Here is a 20,073-nt window from a genome sequence, read left to right on the forward strand (position 1 = left end):
AATTTACTGTACAAGCATGATAGCTAAAATTTGTGAAAAAGTTATAAAAAGTAGATGGATAAAACATCTGGAGAACAATATAGTAAATCTGTGACAATTTGGACTTAGACAGAGAAGATCATGTACCACAGATTATCTGTTTTTACTAAAAACTACTATAATACAGGAAAAGGATGGATGGGCTGATTGTGCTTTCCTATATCTACAAAAAGCTTTTGACAAAGTCCTACACAATAATTAAGAAAACTGGACACCATAGGAGGGACACAAAGTAAACTACTGAAATGGATGGACACCTTTTTGCAAGGAAGAAAAATGAGGGTAGTGCTCCAAGATGAGTTCTACTTGGGAGAGGTGATTAGTGTAATTCCACAAGGATCAGTATTGGCTCCAATTATGTTTGCTATTTATGTGAATGACATAGACAAGGGTGTGGAATGCTACATGAACTTCTTTGCAGATGATGCAAAACTGTCAAAGAGAGTACTGAGACAGATTGTACTCATTGCAGACAGATCTGAGCAGGGTTTGGGAATGGAGTCAGAAGTGGGAAGTGGAATTCAACATTAACCACTTCCATACGGTGACGCCTACGTAGGCGTCATGAGGAGCAAGTGGGTACTCGATGATGCTGACGTCGGCATCTTGATTATATTTATTGTAGTCGTACCTACATAACCTCCATTCTCTCTAAACTGGCTTCATCAATTTTTTATGGTTATCAAAATACATTGGTGAAAGAGAACGAACGATTGAGCACTGACTTTATTTTTTATAATGCGATTATTATGATGCAACATCGCACGTCAGGCAGCTTATGCTGCCAGACATGCGATGTGCCCCGGAGTGAAGAGGTTAAGAAATGTAGCATAATGCAGTTTGAAAAAAAAAAAAAAAAAAAGACATCAAGCCAATATAAAATTGATGAAATTGAAGTAAAGAAAGTGGGATCTGAAAAAGACCTGGGAGTAATCATCACAAAGGATATGTCCCCTGACAAACATATAAATAAAATTGTCACTGAAACTTATAACTTGCTAATTTACCTTGTTGTATTTACCTAATTGTATTACACGGAGAGGGAGCTATGCTAGTGGTGACCAGTCTTTGTATCTTTCAGCATCGAGTTTTTTCTTAAAATCTTGAATAGTGTTTGCACACACAGTTTCTTTATCTAAATTATTCCAGATATCCAGTACTATGTGGGAAGCTTTTTTTTCAGATCTCTTCTATAGTTATCCTTTTTGAGTTTCTTTTCGTGTCCTCATGTTTTCCCATTGTCCCATTTTAGTAAATAATTTGTATCTAGGATTTCCATTTCTTTCATGATTCTATAGTCAGCAGATCTCCTCTTTCACTTCTTTGTTCCAGAGTAGGTAATTCCAATTTGGACAATCTTTGTTTGTATGTTAATTGGGAGAGAGTTGTTGTTGTTGTCGTTCCCTAGACTGTCTGTCCGAGCAGTCCCGTCTCCCCAAGGAAGGCCACAGCCGAAACTGGGTTTTCCCACAAATCCTTTATAGAGTGTATGTTGTGTTGTTTGCGTGCATGATTGTGTATAATGCAGTCTTCCATTATGTGTTGTATGGTATGGGGTGAAGTGTTACATCCTGGGCAGCTGTTCACAACACGGTCGTCTAGCCTCTTCTGGTAGCTTAGAAGTGCTGGGTGGTGACCGCATCGCAGTCTGGCCAAGTGGACTCTGTCCTTTCATGGGAGAGAGGATTCAGAAGGGTGGATATCAGGGGGTCTGGCATGCAGCAGTGTGTTGTCTTTCAGTGTGTTAATGGAGCGGTGAGTGATATGATTATGAATATGTTTCCGGAGGCTGATATTTGGTGGTTGTGGAGGAAGAGAAGAGAGTATCTGTGTGTAATAAAGGTCTTTGGGGGTAGTTCTAATGTTTCTTGGTGTGTGTGGGTGTTCTGCTATGTAGTGTAGCGGGTGTGATGTGTTTGTGGTGGCTGCGGCTAGTGTTTGTGTGCCTCTCATGTCGAGGTGGTCCTTGACTTTGAGGACTTTTGTTTCATGGTGTAAATGGTCTGTAGGTGTTGTATTTGTGCAGCCTGTAATTGATTTTAGGGCTTTGTTTTGTATGATTTGAAGGGTGTTGTGGTGTGTCTCACTGAGATTAGGAGCCCATGCAGGACTCGCATAATTCATCACTGAGCGTATGCATTGTTTGTATATTGTTATATTAGTTTCTTTGTTTTGTCCAAATGTTGTTCCAGTGATTGACTTAAGTGCATTAAGTCTAGGTGTGCATTTGTTTTTTATGTTTGTGAGGTGTTGTTTGAAAGACATGGATGTATCGTATGTTACACCAAGAATTTTCGGTGTGTTTGTGTGTGGTATTAGAGTGTTGTTGATGTAGAGATGAGGTATGTATTTGTGTTCTTTTGTCCAGTTGGTGAGAAGTGTTGCTGTAGATTTGGTTGGAGCTATTTTGAGTCTGTTTGTGATGAACCATGTGTTGAGTGTGTCAAGGTATGGCTGGATTATTTCTGCAGCTTTGTCTGTGTTACGATGTGTGCATGTGATTGTTATGTCATCTGCGTAGGAAGAGATTTGTATTTCTGAGGTGTCTGGTGTGGGTAAGTCATGCATGTATAGATTAAATAGTGTGGGGGATAGAACTGAGCCCTGTGGTACTCCGTTCTTAATGTTTCTGATGTGCGATGATTGGCCATTATATGACACATGAGGATTCCTGCCTGCCAGATAATTGGCCAGCCATCTTTTGGTGTTATTGTGCATGTCTGTGTTATATATTTTATTTGTTAGGTTGTGGCGGGGGATAGCATCAAAAGCCTTACTAATGTCCAATGTTATAAGAAGTGTTCTGTGGTGGGGCCTATCTGAATTGATGCCATCTAAAATTCTTTGTGTGAGGTTTGTCAGAAGAGTGTTTGTGGAGTGTAGTGGCCTAAAACCGTGTTGTGAGTCAGCAAGGGGAATATATGGTGTGACAAGTTTAAGTATTAGGCGTTCAATGACTTTAGAGGGGGTGCAGAGAAGTGTGATTGGGCGGTGCGATGTTGGGATTGTTGGGTCTTTGTTCGGTTTTGGAATGGTGATTATTTTACCATGCTTCCAGATGTCGGGTATAGTGTTGTGTGAATAGCTGTAGTTTGCAATGTTTGTGAGTGCGTGTATACCTTGTGGTCCAATGTGTTTTAGGTGGATGTTGCTTATGTTATCAGGGCCACAGGCAGATGAGTGCTTGAGATTATGCATTATGAGTTTTGTCTGACTGTCTATGAAGGGTGTATAGTCTGAGTCTGTGGGGAAGTCTTTCTTACGTCGAATGGTGCATCGGTCGTCAGGGTGAGAAGCAAGATGGCTTGTCTGTGCAAAATGACGTATGAGTGCGTTTGCTTGTTGTCTGTTTGAGGGTAGATTATCTGTTGTTGTGATTATTGCTGCATGAGAGCATGTAGTGTTAGTGTTGGATAGTGTAATGCTGTTGAGTGTTTTGTACAATTTGCTGGTGTTTGTTTTGTGATCAAGTGTATTGATAAAGTTTTGCCAATTGTGTGTTTTTTGTTCATGTATTTTATTGGCAATCACATTGTTTAGTGTTTGTATTTGGTCTGCTGTTTTGAGGGATAGGTGTGGGGGTATCGTGTTTAAGTGTGTCACGTTGTCTGATGAGGCCTTGGATTTCTGGTGTGAAGTTGGGGTTGTGTGATTTTCTGTTGCCTCTAGGGATGTATCTCTTGTCTGCGTTTTGTATGATTGTATTAAAAGCGTGCACAGCATTGTTTATGTTTGTGATTGGTGTACTGTTAAGTGTTTCAAAATGTTGTTCTGTCTCTTCAGTAAAAGCTTCCCAGTTAGCTCTCTTGTAATTGGTGTAAGTGTGTCTGTGGCCAGCTGGGGTGCATCTTGTTTTGGTGGTGATGATGATTGGAAGGTGGTCACAGCCAAGGGCTCCGACCACTCTCCATGATGTTGTTGGGGTTAGGCAGGGGGAGCAAAAGGTGATATCAGGAGAGGAGGGAGTGTAGAGGGCTTGGTGTGGGATATGTGTATGATTATGAGTGTTGTTCATGATAGTCAATGAGTCGAACTGAGTCTGTATATCAAGCCCTCTGTCTGTGTCAGGGTTGTCGACATACCAGGCAGACGACTTGGCGTTGAAGTCACCACCCATGATCAGGTTGGGGATTGAGGCTAGTTGGCTAAGTTGAGGTCTGAAGGTGTTTGGAACTGTGGGGGATGATTGGGGGGGAATGTACATGTTAACTATTGTCAGTGTTGAATTGTTGCCTGTGCGGATTCGAATGGATTGGATTTCTGTTGTGTTATCTGTGGTAGGGAGGAGAATTTTGGTTGTGGCACTTGTGTCCACAAAACAGATGGAGTGATGGATCAGGGTGATGAGTCCACCGCCATTGCCGTCAGTCCGGTCTTGTCTGATGGTGGTGTAATTATGAAATGATGGTGTTTTGTGTGAGTGTCTTAGTTTTGTTTCTTGTAAAATCGCAATGTGTATGTTGTGTTGTTTAAGAAAGTGTTCAAGTTCATGTTTTTTAGTGTTAATACCGTCAATGTTGTGTTGTAATATGTTGATGTTGTGTGTTTTGTATGTGTTGTATGTTGCCGTTTGGGGTTGAGGTTGGGGTGGTCGTGGGGAAGGTGTAGGATCTGGGTCAGAGGGGGGGAAAGGAGAGATCGGGGACAAAGGAAGGGGAGTACTAATCGGGGGTAAGGGCAAAGGGAAATTGGGAGTGGGTAAGGGTGTTGGCTGTGGTTGGGGAGGTGGGAGTGGGGTTACTGGAGGGCAGGTAGAACATGTCCAAGTGTTTGTGTATTGGTTTGTGTCAGCAAGTGTTGTACAAGTGAGGTGGGCCCAGTTTTTGCACATATTGCACTGAACTGAGCCCTTTGTCTGTCTGCTCGAAGTAATGGGTTTAGAGCATGTTGGGCATGTGTATTTTGTGGTGGGCCCAGGATTGCTCTCTACATCTCCGGCTAAAAGTAGAAGAGGGGTGACCGCCGGAAAATCACCTCTCAGTGCAGAAAAAACGTAACATTGTATGTTGGAAAAAAGGATTGTGGTACTCCCCCAGGTAGGCGTAGCTCCTCTTGGGGATCGGTGCCATCTGCGTAGAGCTGGGAGAGAGTTGGTGCCAACTTTGTCGTTGCTCTTTGTATACTTTCTAGTTTCTTTATATTCTTTTTAGTACTGGGTGTCCATATTATTACTGCTTACTCCAGTTTTGGTCTTATTAGTGTAACTAATATTTTTTTAATCATTTCCTCATCCCAGTACTCACATATCACTTTCAATAACCTTAATAGGTTGAAGATTTCTCCAACTATTTTATTGATATGTTTGTCCAGTGTCAGTCTTTGCTGATTATTACTCCAAGGTCTCTTTCTGAGTTCACTTTTTTACTTCACCAATTAAAAAAAAAAATCTATATTCCGTTTTGACTTTTTCCAAACTCCATTATACTACATTTATTGATACTGAAGTTCACTTCTCATTTTTTAATCCATTTCCAGATTTTATTTTGTCCAGGTCTAATTGTAATGATTCACAATCCTCCTCTGTTCTTACTTTCTTTTGTATTTTTGCATCATCTGTGAAGAAATTCATATAACACTCTGCTTCTTCATCCATGTCATTTATATATACAGCAAAGATGATTGGAAACAGTACCGAACCTTGTGGGACACCACTTATCATTTCTTCCCAATTTGAGTACTTGTCTAATTACTACCTTCATTTTTCTCCCAGTCAGGAAATCTTCCATCTATTCCAATACTTTTCCTCAGATGCCACCTACTGATTCTATTTTTCTTATTAGTTTCTTGTGTGGCACTTTATCAAATGCTTTTTGTAGGTCTAGAAAGGCACATTCTGCCCATCCAATCTTCTCCTGTATTATTTCTATTAGTCTCAAATACATCAATAAAAGTGGCTTTTACTTACTTAAATAAAGAAATGGTAAAGAAAATACTAGTCACACTGATAAGACCAAAATTGAAGTATACAGTGACACTATGGTCACCCAGTACTAAAAAGAATATAAGAAAAATTGAGAGAATTCAGACAGCAACTATGAAGATGGCCCCAGCACTATCAAAACTGTCATTGTAGACAGATTGTCAAAACTAGAATTACCAACTGTGGAACAAAGGAGAGAAAGAGGTAACTTGTTGACCTTCTACAGAATTATGAGTGCTATAGAAGTCATTGACAGAGAAGACTTACTAAATTGGGATAAGAGCACAAGAGGACATGAAAGGGAGGTCAAAAAGGACAGTTATAGAAGAGACCTGAAAAAGAACAGCTTTCCCCACAGATTGGTGGATGTATGCAATATATGATTTTATACTAGATAAAACAAGTGTGCAAAAGCAATGCATGAATTTAAGAGCAAATTAGATTTGGTGAGGTACAGAGATGGGACACTTTGTGGTTCCTCTATGGATTCTTTCAATTTTCTTTATATTCTTTTTGGTACTGGGTGACCACAATGTTGCCACATATTCTAGTCTAGGCCTTATCAGTGTGACAAATATTTTTTTAAATAATTTCTTCATCCAAATATAAAAATAACACTTTTATTGATCTTAGCCTTACTCTAGGCCTTATCAGTGTGACTAATATTTTTAAAATAATTTCTTCATCCAAATATGTAAATGCCACTTTTATTGATCTTAGCAAGTTCTAGGATTCTCCAACAATTTTGTTTATTTGTTTATCAGAGGAAAAGTAATTTGAGATAATTACTCCTACATCTTTTTCTGATCCCACTTTCTTTACCTCCTTAGTTCCAATTTTATATTGTCCTGATATTCTATTTCTACTTGTTCCAGACTCCATCATGCTACACTTCTTAATGTTGAAGTCCATTTCCCATTTCTGACTCCACTTCCAAACCTTATTCAGGTCTTCCTGTAGTGATTCACAATCTGTTTCGGTTTTTACTTTCCTTAACAATTAGTGTCGTCTGCAAAAAAAACTAATGTAACATTCCACATCATCATTCATGTCCTTCACATAAATAGCGAAGTGTCTTGTAGTATTGCTTCTGACCTGGGAAGTGGGGAGGAAACAGTTATGAACCTTCATCCATGAGGAACTATGATGAAAGGAAAACAATGGGTGGTTGATGGAAGTGGAATGGCTGGGAGTGGGTATGTGCAGTAAGATGCTGTGCCTCTTTAGCAGGGCTCAACATGTGGAGTTGTTTACCCGCAACTGCTTCATCATATGGCAACTCCATCACCTTCCATAATCTACTCAAGAAATATACAGGGCAGACACCATGAACATCCCTTCAAGACATGTCATTTCCTCATATATTTACAATCACTCTCCATTCATTCTTATCTTTTGCACTTTATCTTCCTTGCTCAACAGACATTTCTCTTATATCCAATGGCCCCCTTCACCCCAATTATCCACATCATTCTTGACCCTTCCCTCAAGTTCCTTCCATCCACTTATGTCTTTCATATTTTTTTAACTGGTCTTTCTTCACTTATTCTTTCCATATGCCCAAACCATCTCAACATTCTTTGATCAACCCTATCTTCCAGCTCTTTCCATCCTAGCTCAACCTCACATCCACATTTCTCACTCTCGATCCTTGCATATTTCTTAAACACTTCATCTCAAACACATTTAGGTAATTCCTTTCTGCCTCCTTCAAAATCTAAGTCTTTACTCCAATGTCATGGGATCGATCACTCCCTCAGTTTTCTCTAATGTTCATCCCCAAATATTTATTTCTTGTTGACCTGTCATCCAGGAGGTGCTAAGATGGGAGGGAGGGTGGAGGGGTGTGGAGTGTATTCAGGGATGGAATGGGTGGGAATGATTTTATGCCTTTTCCTTTTTGGCTACCTCCCTTGTAAGGGGGAAAAAGCCTTGGTATACGTATGTATGTATATTTTTCATTTTTGCCACACATTTATTTGCTTCCCTTACTCTATAATTCACCTCCTTCACTCCTACATTTTCTGATACACATGACCCCAGATACCCAAAACTTTCCATTTCTTCCATCCTCTCACACCTTTTAACTCTGCTCCAACCCATCACCACCATCACTTCTTGTTCACCTCATCACCTTTTGCCCACATCTATTTTCAGTTGTCTCTTCTCATAAACCCTCTTAAAGTATGTCATTAACTCCTTCAATCTATCTTCTAGCTCACCAACAAGTCATATGAAAGCAACAAATGGCTCACCTCCAACTTTCCTTCACTCTATCTCCAAACTTTTGCCTAGCACCCTTGCATTTAGCTTCCTCACCAATCTATGAACACCGTGAATATCCATGGTAAAATTACACTACCTTGGCATAGCCCCCTACCTCCACCTCAAACCACTCACTCTTTCTCTACCCTAAGACAAGCTTTACTAATCACGGAAAAAGAAAAACAAAAACTCAACAGCCGTTCCTCATACATTTACAACACATTCAATAATGACTCTGTCAACTGCCACATGTCTTCTCCAAGACCATGAAAACCCAAGTGATTCTGTCCTTTACCAAAACCTTGTTGCATATCTGTCTTCTTACAAAAATTTGATCTACAGACCCTTTCCCTTTCTTAAACCCATCCCTGCTTGCTCTTCTCCAATTACTTCCAGTTCCCCAGCTAAACCTCTAAACACCCTCTTATACCTTACCAAAAATATTTACCTTACTAATCCCTCTAACACTATTGCATTCATATTTTTTTATCCTTTTCCCTTGTATTGTAGAGCAATACAGGCACTCCTCCAGTCTACCAGAACACTTCCTTCCCTTATGCACACATTAACCACTTACATTCCTCTATAAGTAACCACCACAAATGACTTGTTAATTCTTTCCATATTCACATCCATGAATACATATTCAACAAAAAAAAATTCACTGCTTCACCTTTCCAAGGTTTACATGTGATGACTATTTACAATACTCTTTCTGTATTCAGTCAAGACTTAATATGGAAATTATTAAAATCTTAATTATATAAAGGAATAGTATTTATTATGTAATTTACACATCAAATAAAGAAAAAACACTGAATAAGAATACCTGTATATTACATAAAATCTGAGAAATCTGAATTTACAGATATTAAGCCCACTTAATCCAGAATGAATAAAAACTTGTGAGAGTAGGTATTCTCACCTCCAGTGATCGGTATACTAGGAATTCGATCGATGAGGTTAAACAGCCGAGTGGAGGCTCCCAGTCCTTTGTTCATCTCTGAGTAGAAGGTGGAGAGACCCCCAAGAGCCACACCAATGTAAGCTGCATACAGAAGGAATGAAGACAACTGACCCACTGTTATACTCGACTCAGTTACCAGCATACCACCATAGTAGAGAACAGAGATGATGATGATGTTTCCACTCAGGCCTGTCTGTCGAAATATTTTCAAATAAACTAATCAATTCTGAAAAAATTTTTACTTATATATATATATATATATATATATATATATATATATATATATGAATAGAATCACCAGTGATTCTATTCAGGAATGACAATGACATGTATATATATGTATATATATATATATATATATATATATATATATATATATATATATATGCATGTGTTGTTAAAGTCGACAGCATTAAGGAGGTTGTTAATCTTCTTATGGGTATTCTCCAGCTTTCTAACCAATACTCTGCCAATTGGAGGGTGGGCATAAACCAAGTTGCCAAAATGCTTCATTTATTCAACATTTCGTCTGCAAAGAGACATCTTCAGGAAAATCTGTAACATAAATTTTATCGACATACAGAAATAAAGAAAAAAGGGGTTAACCTAAACAAAATTCACAATTATGGAAATAGATATCAATAAATCAGCAATAATACAAATCCTATCTCGATACATGGGCCGTTGGGGACCGCTACTTACAAAAATTAAAGGTCCAAAGAAATGACGAAGGAAATCGTCGGTTGGTGACTTATATATACGAACCTAGCCGGCTTGGGTGGTGGAAGGGGTAGTGGGGGAAGGATTAGTGGGAGGGGTTGGCTTCTCATTAAGATGGGAAGGAGAGGGTCAGGGGGAAGGGGGTTGGGGGGTTAAGGGGTTGCAAGGTCGGTTGGGGTGAGGATGGATGGAGTGGGTGGGAGGAGGTGGAGGGGGGGGCATATTGACATAGGGTGTGGTCACGGGTGGTGGTGGCTTCACTGCATTGTTAAACAAACCAATGAGAAGATTAACAACCTCCTTAATGCTGTCGACCTTAACAACACATGCATACAAGAGAATCTGCTCCCTAGATATTCAAATATATATATATACACATATCAATGGCTTTTTCCCCTTTACAAGGGAGATTGTAAAAAAATAAGAGCATAAATCCACTCCCACCCATGAAGGAAATAATAATAACACAGAAGGAAATACACACATACATACAGATACCAAGGCTTTTTCCCCCTTACAAGGGAGGTAGCCAAAAAGGAAAAGGCATAAAATCATTCCCACCCGTTCCATCCCTGAAAACACTCCACACCCCTCCACCCTCCCTCCCATCTTAGCACCTCCTGGATGACAGGTCATCTCTGCACCCTGTCCACTGCCCTGGGTCAGAAGCAGTGTCACAAGACACAGCACATCCACAGCAAGGCCGCATCATTAAATCGGCGACCCCCCTCTCTGTCCCCCCATATAAAGGAGAGGACGGGGAGAAATCCCTTTGGACTGCGTCAAATTTTGCTCACACACACTACCTCGCCCCATTCCACCTCATGCATCACAACATCTTCCATATACAACCATTCTCCATTCACCCCTGTCTTCTGTCCTCTCCCATCCTTCCTCAACAGACATTCCACTCTTCCCCAAAGCCCCCTTCACCCCATCCATCCATCTCATCCTAGGACGTCCCCTTATGTTCACTCCCTCCACATCTGCCTTCCATACCTCCTTTACTAGTCTTTCTTCACTCATTCTTTCCATGTGTCCAAACCATCCCAATACTCTTTCATCAACCCTATCTCCCAGCTCCCTTTCCACCCCTGTTCTCCTCCTCACCTCCTCATTTCTCACTCTATCCAGCCTAGTAACCCCTATCATACTTCTCAGACACTTCATCTCAAACACATTCAAACTCCTTCTCTCTTCCTCTCTTATGTTCCATGTTTCTGCTCCATACAGTGCTGTTGGCACAATCACTCCTTCATACAGTCTCCTCTTAGCATCCATTCCCAAATTTCTATTCCTCATTACACTTTTTAATCCACCAAGGCATTTACTCGCTTCTCTCAATCTACATTCTACCTCCACCTTTACTCCACCTTTTCCTGCCACATTTGCACCCAAATATCTAAAACTATCCACTTCCTCCAGTTGCTCTCCCTTAATGCTCACTTCCAGATTACTGCCACTTTCACCCCTTGTACATCTCATCAACTTACTTTTACCCACATTTATCTTGAGCTTTCTTCTATCACACACTCTCCCAAACTCTGTCACCAACTTCCTCAATCCCTCCTCCGATCCTGTCACAAGTGCAATGTCGTCCACAAACAACAGCTGGCTCACCTCCCACTTTTCTCCATTTTCTTTAACCATCTCCAATCCCTCACCCACTACCCTTGCATTTACCTCTCGCACTACCCCATCCATGTATAAGTTGAACAGCCAGGGTGACATAACGCATCCTTGACGAAGTCCCACCTTTACCTCAAACCACTCACTCTCTTCATTTCTAATCCTGACACAAGCTCTACTACTCTCATAAAAACTCTTGACAGCTCCTAGAAGCTTTCCTCCTATCCCGTATATCCGCATAACCTCCCACAGTGCCTTTCTGTCTACCCTGTCGTAAGCCTTTTCCAGATCCATAAAGGCCCAAAATCATCCTTCCCCTTTCCTATAGCTTTCTCACATATCTGTCTTACCACAAAAATCTGATCTACACAACCTCTACCTGCCCTAAATTCACACTGTTCCTCACCAATTACTCTCTCTGTTCCTCTCCTAATCCTCTCAATCAAGATCCTCGCATAAGCCTTCCCAACTACACTTAACAAGCTAATCCCTCTGAAACTACTACATTCACACTTGTCCCCCTTTCCCTTGTAAAGTGAAACTATACAAGCACTCCTCCAGTCCTCTGGCACTCTACCTTCTCTCCAGCAAACATTAAATAAGCTCTACTACTCTCATAAAAACTCTTGACAGCTCCCAGAAGCTTTCCTCCTATCCCGTATATCCGCATAACCTCCCTCAGTGCCTTTCTGTCTACCCTGTCGTAAGCCTTTTCCAGATCCATAAAGGCCCAAAAAACATCCTTCCCCTTTCCTATAGCTTTCTCACATATCTCTCTTACCACAAAAATCTGATCTACACATCCTCTACCTGCCCTAAATTCACACTGTTCCTCACCAATTACTCTCTCTGTTCCTCTCCTAATCCTCTCAATCAAGATCCTCCCATAAGCCTTCCCAACTACACTTAACAAGCAAATCCCTCTGAAACTACTACATTCATACTTGTCCCCCTTTCCCTTGTAAAGTGAAACTATACAAGCACTCCTCCAGTCCTCTGGCACTCTATCTTCTCTCCAGCAAACATTAAATAACCTCACCAACCAGTCCACCACCACTATACCTCCTTTTTTAAGACATTCTGCATGGCATCCATCCAGACCAGGTGCCTTACCTGCTTTCATCATCTTAACCTCTTCAGTACGAGCCTTAAATCTCGCGGGCAGCAGCCGCTGCCAGCCGTACGACGTGTCGTAATAATACTCGCATCATAAAATATAGTCACCGCTTATATCGATCGTTCTCTCTTTCACCCATGAATTTTGATAACCATAGAAAATGTGATTAAAGACAGTTTAGAGAGTATGTCATTACGCAGGGGCAACTACAATAAATATAATCAAGACGCCGATATGGCAGCCTCACGTATCCACTTGCTCCTCATGCCGCCTACGTATGTGGCACCGTATGGAAGGGGTTAACTGCTGCCTTCACTTCATCGTTCCTTATTTCTCCTCCATTTTCCTCACTCATCACTCTCATTTTCTTAGCATTTCCCACTGCAGCTATCTTTCCCTCCCTATCCTCCTTCACATTTAGCAACTCCCTAAAATATTCTGCCCATCTTCCCCTTACTGCCTTCTCCTCCATTATCATCTCTCCATCTGCACCTTTTACCTTTTCTTCTCTACTTGATTCGCCTCCTCTTCCTCTCTTAATTTCTTTCCAAAACATCTTTTTATTACTTTCAAAATTTTCTGTCAAACTCTTACCCCATTTCACATCTGCTCTCCTCTTTGCCTCCTTTACTTTTTTCTTTACTTCTCTTTTCTTTTCTTTGTACATCTCATATGACTCCCTTGTCCTATTTTGTAACCAATCTGTGTAAGCTCGTTTCTTCTCTTCTACAACCTTCTTTGTATCCTCATCCCACCATTCACTACCCTTCCTTCTATTTCCTCCTGTCCTTCTTGTTCCACACACCATCTTTTCACACTTTGTGACCCCCTCCTTGAACCATCCCCATTCCTCCTCCACACCTACCTCTACTCTATCCTTCACTCCCTCCCACTCCTCCTTCAGCTCCTTCTTGTACTCCTTTTCCTCTTCATTTAAAGAGTTCACTCTAAGCACCTCCCTACCTTTTGTCCCTTTTCTCTTTCTCCATCTGTCCTCCACTCTCAACTTACCTTCCACCAGAAAATGATCTGATATTCCCCCACCCTCTCCCCTTAGCACATGTACATCCTTAACTCTTCCTATCATAATCCTATTCACCACTACATAGTCCATTAGCGCTCTATCTACCACCCTTCCCTCCACCACCCTCTCCCATGTGTACTTATGCTTGACTTTCTTCAGAAACACTGTATTTGCTATCATCAACTCTCTTTCTAGACATATTTCCACCATCAACTCTCCACTACGATTCTTTCCTGGAACTCCACATTTCCCAACCACTCCATCAATTGGATCCTTTCCTACCCTAGCATTAAGATCTCCCAGTACTATTACATTTACACTTCTCCCTAAACCCTCTATGCACTCATTTAAATCTATCCAAAAGGCCTCCCTTTCTTCTACACTCTTCTCACTGCCAGGCCCATATGCACTTACAAAAACCCACATCTCCCTTCCCAGTTTCACCTTCATCCACATTATCCTTGAGGAAACCTCCCTCCACTCCACTACACGTTTACCTATCTCTTCACTTACTAGTATAGCCACCCCTTCCCTCCCTCGCCCTCTCTTCACTCCTGATAACCTCCCACTTACACTCCCAAACTTACAATCGCCCTTCCCTTTCAGCTTAGTTTCACTCAAAGCCAACACATCCATCTTTCTTCTCACAAACATACTACCTATCTCTTCCCTTTTACCACATGGCCCGGATGGAATAACAAATTGGATATTAAAAGAATGTAAAGAAGAACTAGCACACAAAATATACAATACAATACAATAAGTTTCTCACTCAAAGAAGGAAAAATGCCAGAAGACTGGAAATTTTTTGATATCGTACCAATTTATAAAGGAGGAAATAAGAAAGACCCAACAAATTACAGACCAGTTTCCCTTGCAAGCACAGTAGCTAAACATCTGGAGGATAACAATATACTGAATCAAAGACAATTTGGATTTAGACAGGGATTATGTACCACTAATTTGATTTGCTTTTACTCAAAACTACTAGATATAAGAAAAATGAGGGTAGTGTTCAGAGATAAGACTTCTACTTGGGATGAGGTAATTAGTGGAGTCCCACAAGGATGTGCACTGGCTCCAATAATGTTTGCCATTTATTTAAATGACATGGACGAGGGAGTGGAATGTTACATGAGCTTCTTTGAAGATGATGCAAAATTGTTAACCTCTTCCATACGGTGCCGCACACATAGGCGTCATGGACTTAGATCTCGGTGGCAGCAGCCAATGCCAGCCGTACGACGTGTCGTAATAATACTCGCATCATAAAATATAGTCACCGCTTATATCGATCGTTCTCTCTTCACCCGTGAATTTTGATAACCATAGAAAATGCGATTACAAAAGAATTAGAAAGAATGTCATTATGGAGGGGCGACTACAATAAATATAATCAAGACGCCGATATGGCAGCCTCGCGAATACACTCGCTCCCCATGACGCCTACGTGTGCGGCACCGTATGGAAGGGGTTAAAGAAGGTGAGTACAGACATGGACTTTGACTCATAACAGAGAGATCTGAACAGGTTTTGGGAATGGAGTCAGAAGTGGGAAGTGGAATTCAACATAAAAAAGGTAGCATTATGGAGTTTGTAAAAAGTAAAAAAAAAAGGACATAAGGAAGATATAAAATTGGTGAAAAGGAAATAAAGAAAGAGGGATCTGAAAAAGACCTGGGAGTGATCATCACAAAACATGTCCCCTGACATAAAAAAAATTGTTGGCAAAACCTATAACTTACTAAGATCAATAAAAGTGACTTTTACCTACTTGAATGAAGAAATGGTAATGAAAATACTAGTCACATTGATATGGCCTAAATTGGAGTATGCAGTGACACTATGGTCACCGAGTACAAAAAATATTATTTGGAAGATTGAGAGAATCCAGAGAGCAACTACGAAGATGGCCCCAGAAATAACAAAACTAAAGAGAGGTTGTTAAAATTGGAGTTGCCAACTCTGGAACTGAGAAGAGAAAGAGGTGACTTGTTGGCCATCTACAGAATTATGAAAGGCATGGAAGTCCTTGACAGAGAAGACTTATCAAATTGGAATAAGAGAAACACAAGAGAACATGGAAAGAAGCTTAAAATGGACAATTATAGAAGAGACCTGAAAAAGAACAGCTTTCCCCACAGAGTGGTGGATGTATGGAACAAATTAGGTGAGAAAATAGTGTGCAAAAACAATAAAAGAATTTAAGTGCAAATGGATATGGAGAGGTACACAGATGTGACACCACAAGCTTAGTCCCCTTCCGTAAGATACATACATACATATACCAAAGACTTTTTTCCCCCTCACATGGGAGGTAGCCTAAAGAAAAAGGCATAGAAACCATTCCCACCCATTCCATCCCCTATATACTCCACTCCCCTCTACCCTCCTCCCTCCCTCTTATCTTGGCACCTCCTGGATGACGGGTCATCCCTGCATCCTATCCACTGCCCTGGGTCAGAAGCAGTGTCGCAAGACACAGTACATCCAAAGCAAGGCCGCTTCATTAATTTGGCAACCCCCCCTCTCCATCCCCTCAAGCAGAAAATGAGAAGACAGGGAGAAATCCCTTCAGGCGGCATCAATTTATTTCTCACACATACCCCCTCACTCCCCATCCCCCACCCACTCCCCCTCATGCATCACAGCATCATCCATTCACAACACTTCTCCATTCACCCCTATCTTCTGTCATCTCCCATCCTTCCTCAACAGACATTCTTCTTTTTTGTAATGCCCCTTTTACCCGATCCATCCGTCTCATCCTAGGACGCCCACTCATGTTCACTCCTTTCATGTCTGCCTTCCACAATTCTTTTACTAATCTTTCTTCACTCATTCTTTCCATGTGTCCAAACCATCCCAATACTCTTTCATTAACCCTATCTCACAACTCCCTTTCCACCCCTGTTGTCTTACTCACCTCATTTCTCACTCTATCTAGCCTAGTAACCCCTATCATACTTCTCAGACATTTCATACCAAACACCATAGTGTAAAGAAGTGCTGTGTTGTGAGCGCATCTGTCTAGCAGTTTCGTCGCCAGTAATAAAGGAAACCTATTGTTATTGTGCAGGATGGATTCACTGTGGTATTCGTGGTGACCGACAAAAGTTTTTCTTTCCAGTTCTTGTTTTTGGTATAGTTTCTGGCATAATGGAAAAAGATAATGAAGAAAGAACAACGAATGAATCAATGAAGAGAGGACTTGACGTGAGTATAGTAGAAAGTCCCAGAGGTGTGATATATGCCATTGTACAATAGATACCCCGAGAAAAAACCCAAGGTGGGAAAACATCTTTTCTGGTTTTCAAAGAAACTCAAGTGAAGTAGGTAAAAGTTTTGATATAGACAGAGAAATTAGGTATAGCAATGCACTAAGAAATACAGAAATAAATGAATTAATGGAAGAAATCATAGATTTGAAACTCAATTACCAAGCTGTTCACAGGGAATTGATTACATTACGAAAGAACAATGAGCAAACAATCAGAGTTAAGTGACCTAAGGAGTGAAATTGAAAGTCTTAACCTCTTCACTCTGGGGCACATCGCACGTCTGGCAGCGTTAGCTGCCCGACGTGCGATGTTGCATCATAATAATCGTATTATAAAAAATAAAGTCAGTGCTCAATCGTTAGTTCTCTTTCACCCGTGTATTTTGATAACCATAGAAAATTGATGAAGCCAATTTAGAGAGAATCAAAATTACGTAGGTACGACTACAATAAATATAATCAAGATGGCGACATCGGCATCATCGAGTACCCACTTGCTCCTCATGCCGCCTACGTAAACGTCACCGTATGGAAGTGGTTAACAGAGAAAACAAGAGAATGAATACATACATACAAACATACATATACCAAGGCTTTTTCCCCCTTTCAAGGGAGGTAGCCAAAAAGAAAAAGGCATAAAATCATTCCCACCCATTCCATCCCTAAATACACTGCACTCCCCTCCACCCTCCCTCCCATCTTAGCACCTCCTGGATGACGGGTCATCCCTGCACCTTGTCCCATCCCCCCACCCATTCCACCTCATGCATCACAACATCATCCATATACAACCATTCTCCATTCACCCCTGTCTTCTGTCATCTCCTGTCCTTCCTCAACAGACATTCCCCTCTTCCCCAAAGCCCCCTTGACCCCATCCATCTCATCCTAGGATGTCCCCTCATGTTCACTTCCTCCACATCTGCCCTCTATACCTCTTTTACCAGTCTTTCTTCACTCATTCTTTCCATGTGTCCAAATCATCCTAATACTCTTTTATCAACCCTATCTCCCAACTCACTTTCCACCCCTGTTCTCCTCCTCACCTCCTCATTTCTCACTCTATCTAGCCTAGTAACCCCCATCATACTTCTCAGACACCTCAAACACATTCAAACTCCTCTCTTCCTCTCTTATGTTCCATGTTTCTGCTCCATACAGTGCTGTTGGCACAATCGCTCCTTCATATAGTCTCCTCTTAGCATCCATTCCCAAATGTCTATTCCTCATTACACTTTTTAATCCACCAAGGCATTTACTCACTTTTCTCAATCTACATTCTACCTCTACCTCCACTCCACCTTTACCTGCCACATTTGCACCCAAGTATCTAAAACTATGCATTTCCTCCAGTCGCCCTCCCTTAATGTTCACTTCCAGTCTGCTGCCACTTTCACCCCCTTGTACATCTCATCACCTTACTTTTACCCACATTTATCTTTAGCTTTCTTCTTTCACACACTCCCAAACTCTGTCACCAACTTCCTCAATCCCTCCTCCGATCTTGTCACAAGCGTAGTGTCGTCCACAAACAACAGCTGGCTCACCTCCCACTTTTCTCCATTTTCTTTAAACACCTCCAATCCCTGACCCACTACCCTTGCATTTACCTCTCGCACCACCCCATCCATGTATAAATTGAACAGCCAGGGCAACATAACACATCCCTGACAAAGTCCCACCTTTACCTCGAACCACTCACTCTCTCCATTTCTTATCCTGACACATGCTCTACTACTCTTGTAAAAACTCTTGACAGCTCCTAAAAGCTTTCTCCTTATCTCGTATATCCGCAAAACCTCCCATAGTGCCTTCCTGTCTACCCTGTCGTAAGCCTTTTCCAGATCCATAAAAGACCAAAAAACATCCTTCCCCTTTCCTATACCTTTCTCACATATCTGTCTAACCACAAAAATCTGATCTACACAGCCTCTACCCGTTCTAAATCCATACTGTTCCTCATCAATTACTCCCTCTGTTCCTCTCCTAATCCTTTCAATCAAGATCCTCCCATAAGCCTTCCCAACTACACTTAACAAGCTAATCCCTCTGAAACTACTACACTCACACTTGTCCCCTTTCCCTTGTAAACAAATAAACAAATAATATAAAATAAATTATAATCACTAGAGCATCTTGCTTAGGTTTTTATCTTAATTATTCTTAAATCTTCGAGCTGAACTACACAAGCCTATAGTAATGAAGATGATGATGATGATATGGTTTAATGTCACACACTCCCCCTTGTCAGGAGGCCAGGACAGTGCCCCTCACCGACAGGGGGGTGTGTGTGACATTAAACCATATCATCATATCATCATCATCATCTTCATTACTATAGGCTTGTGTAGTTCAGCTCGAAGATTTAAGAATAATTAAGATAAACACCTAAGCAAGATGCTGTAGTGATTATAATTTATTTTATATTATTTATTTGTTTTGTTATCATTTGTCTGCTTATTATTATTTGCTTGATTCTCATTAAGGTCTCCCAGTACTATTACATTGACATTTCTTCCTAAATCCTCTATGCACTCATTTAAATATATCCAAAAGGCCTCCCTTTCTTCTACAGTCTTCTCACTGCCAGGCCCATATGCACTTAAAGACCCACATCTCCTTTCCCAGTTTCACCTTCATCCACATTATCCTTGAGGAAACCTCCCTCCACTTCACTACACGTTTACCTATCTCTTCACTTACTAGAATATCCACCCCTTCCCTCCCTCTCCCTCTCTTCATTCCTGATAACCTCCCACTTACACTCCCAAACTTACACTCACCCTTCCCTTTCAACTTGGTTTCACTCAAAGCCAACACATCCATCTTTCTTCTCACAAACATACTACCTATCTCTTCCCTTTTACTCTCATCTGTACCACATCCACGCACATTAACCTCTTCAGTATGGGCCTTAAATCTCGTGGGCAGCAGCCGATGCCAGCCGTACGACGTGTCGTAATAATACTCGCATCATAAAATATAGTCACTGCTTATATCGATCGTTCTCTCTTTCACCCGTGAATTTTGATAACCATAGAAAATATGATTACAGACAGTTTAGAGAGTATGTCATTACGAAGGGGCAACTACAATAAATATAATCAAGACA

At 41.0% G+C, this 20,073-nt stretch overlaps 1 protein-coding gene across 4 annotated transcripts in view; it reads right to left on the reverse strand.

Annotated features, from left to right (window-relative positions):
* LOC143039900 (ATP-binding cassette sub-family B member 10, mitochondrial-like) overlaps positions 1–20,073 on the reverse strand; it is a 149,378-nt gene that overhangs the window by 45,380 nt on the left and 83,925 nt on the right. For all 4 annotated transcript variants that reach the window (XM_076210241.1, XM_076210239.1, XM_076210240.1 and 1 more), the window contains one exon: positions 9,150–9,384. In XM_076210241.1, coding sequence (XP_076066356.1) covers positions 9,150–9,384 — 235 coding nt within the window. The remainder of the gene's footprint in view (positions 1–9,149; positions 9,385–20,073) is intronic.

This window comes from Oratosquilla oratoria, chromosome 27 (genome assembly GCF_046742065.1).
Source record: "Oratosquilla oratoria isolate Oo_2021 chromosome 27, ASM4674206v1, whole genome shotgun sequence".
Taxonomy (NCBI): domain Eukaryota; kingdom Metazoa; phylum Arthropoda; class Malacostraca; order Stomatopoda; family Squillidae; genus Oratosquilla; species Oratosquilla oratoria.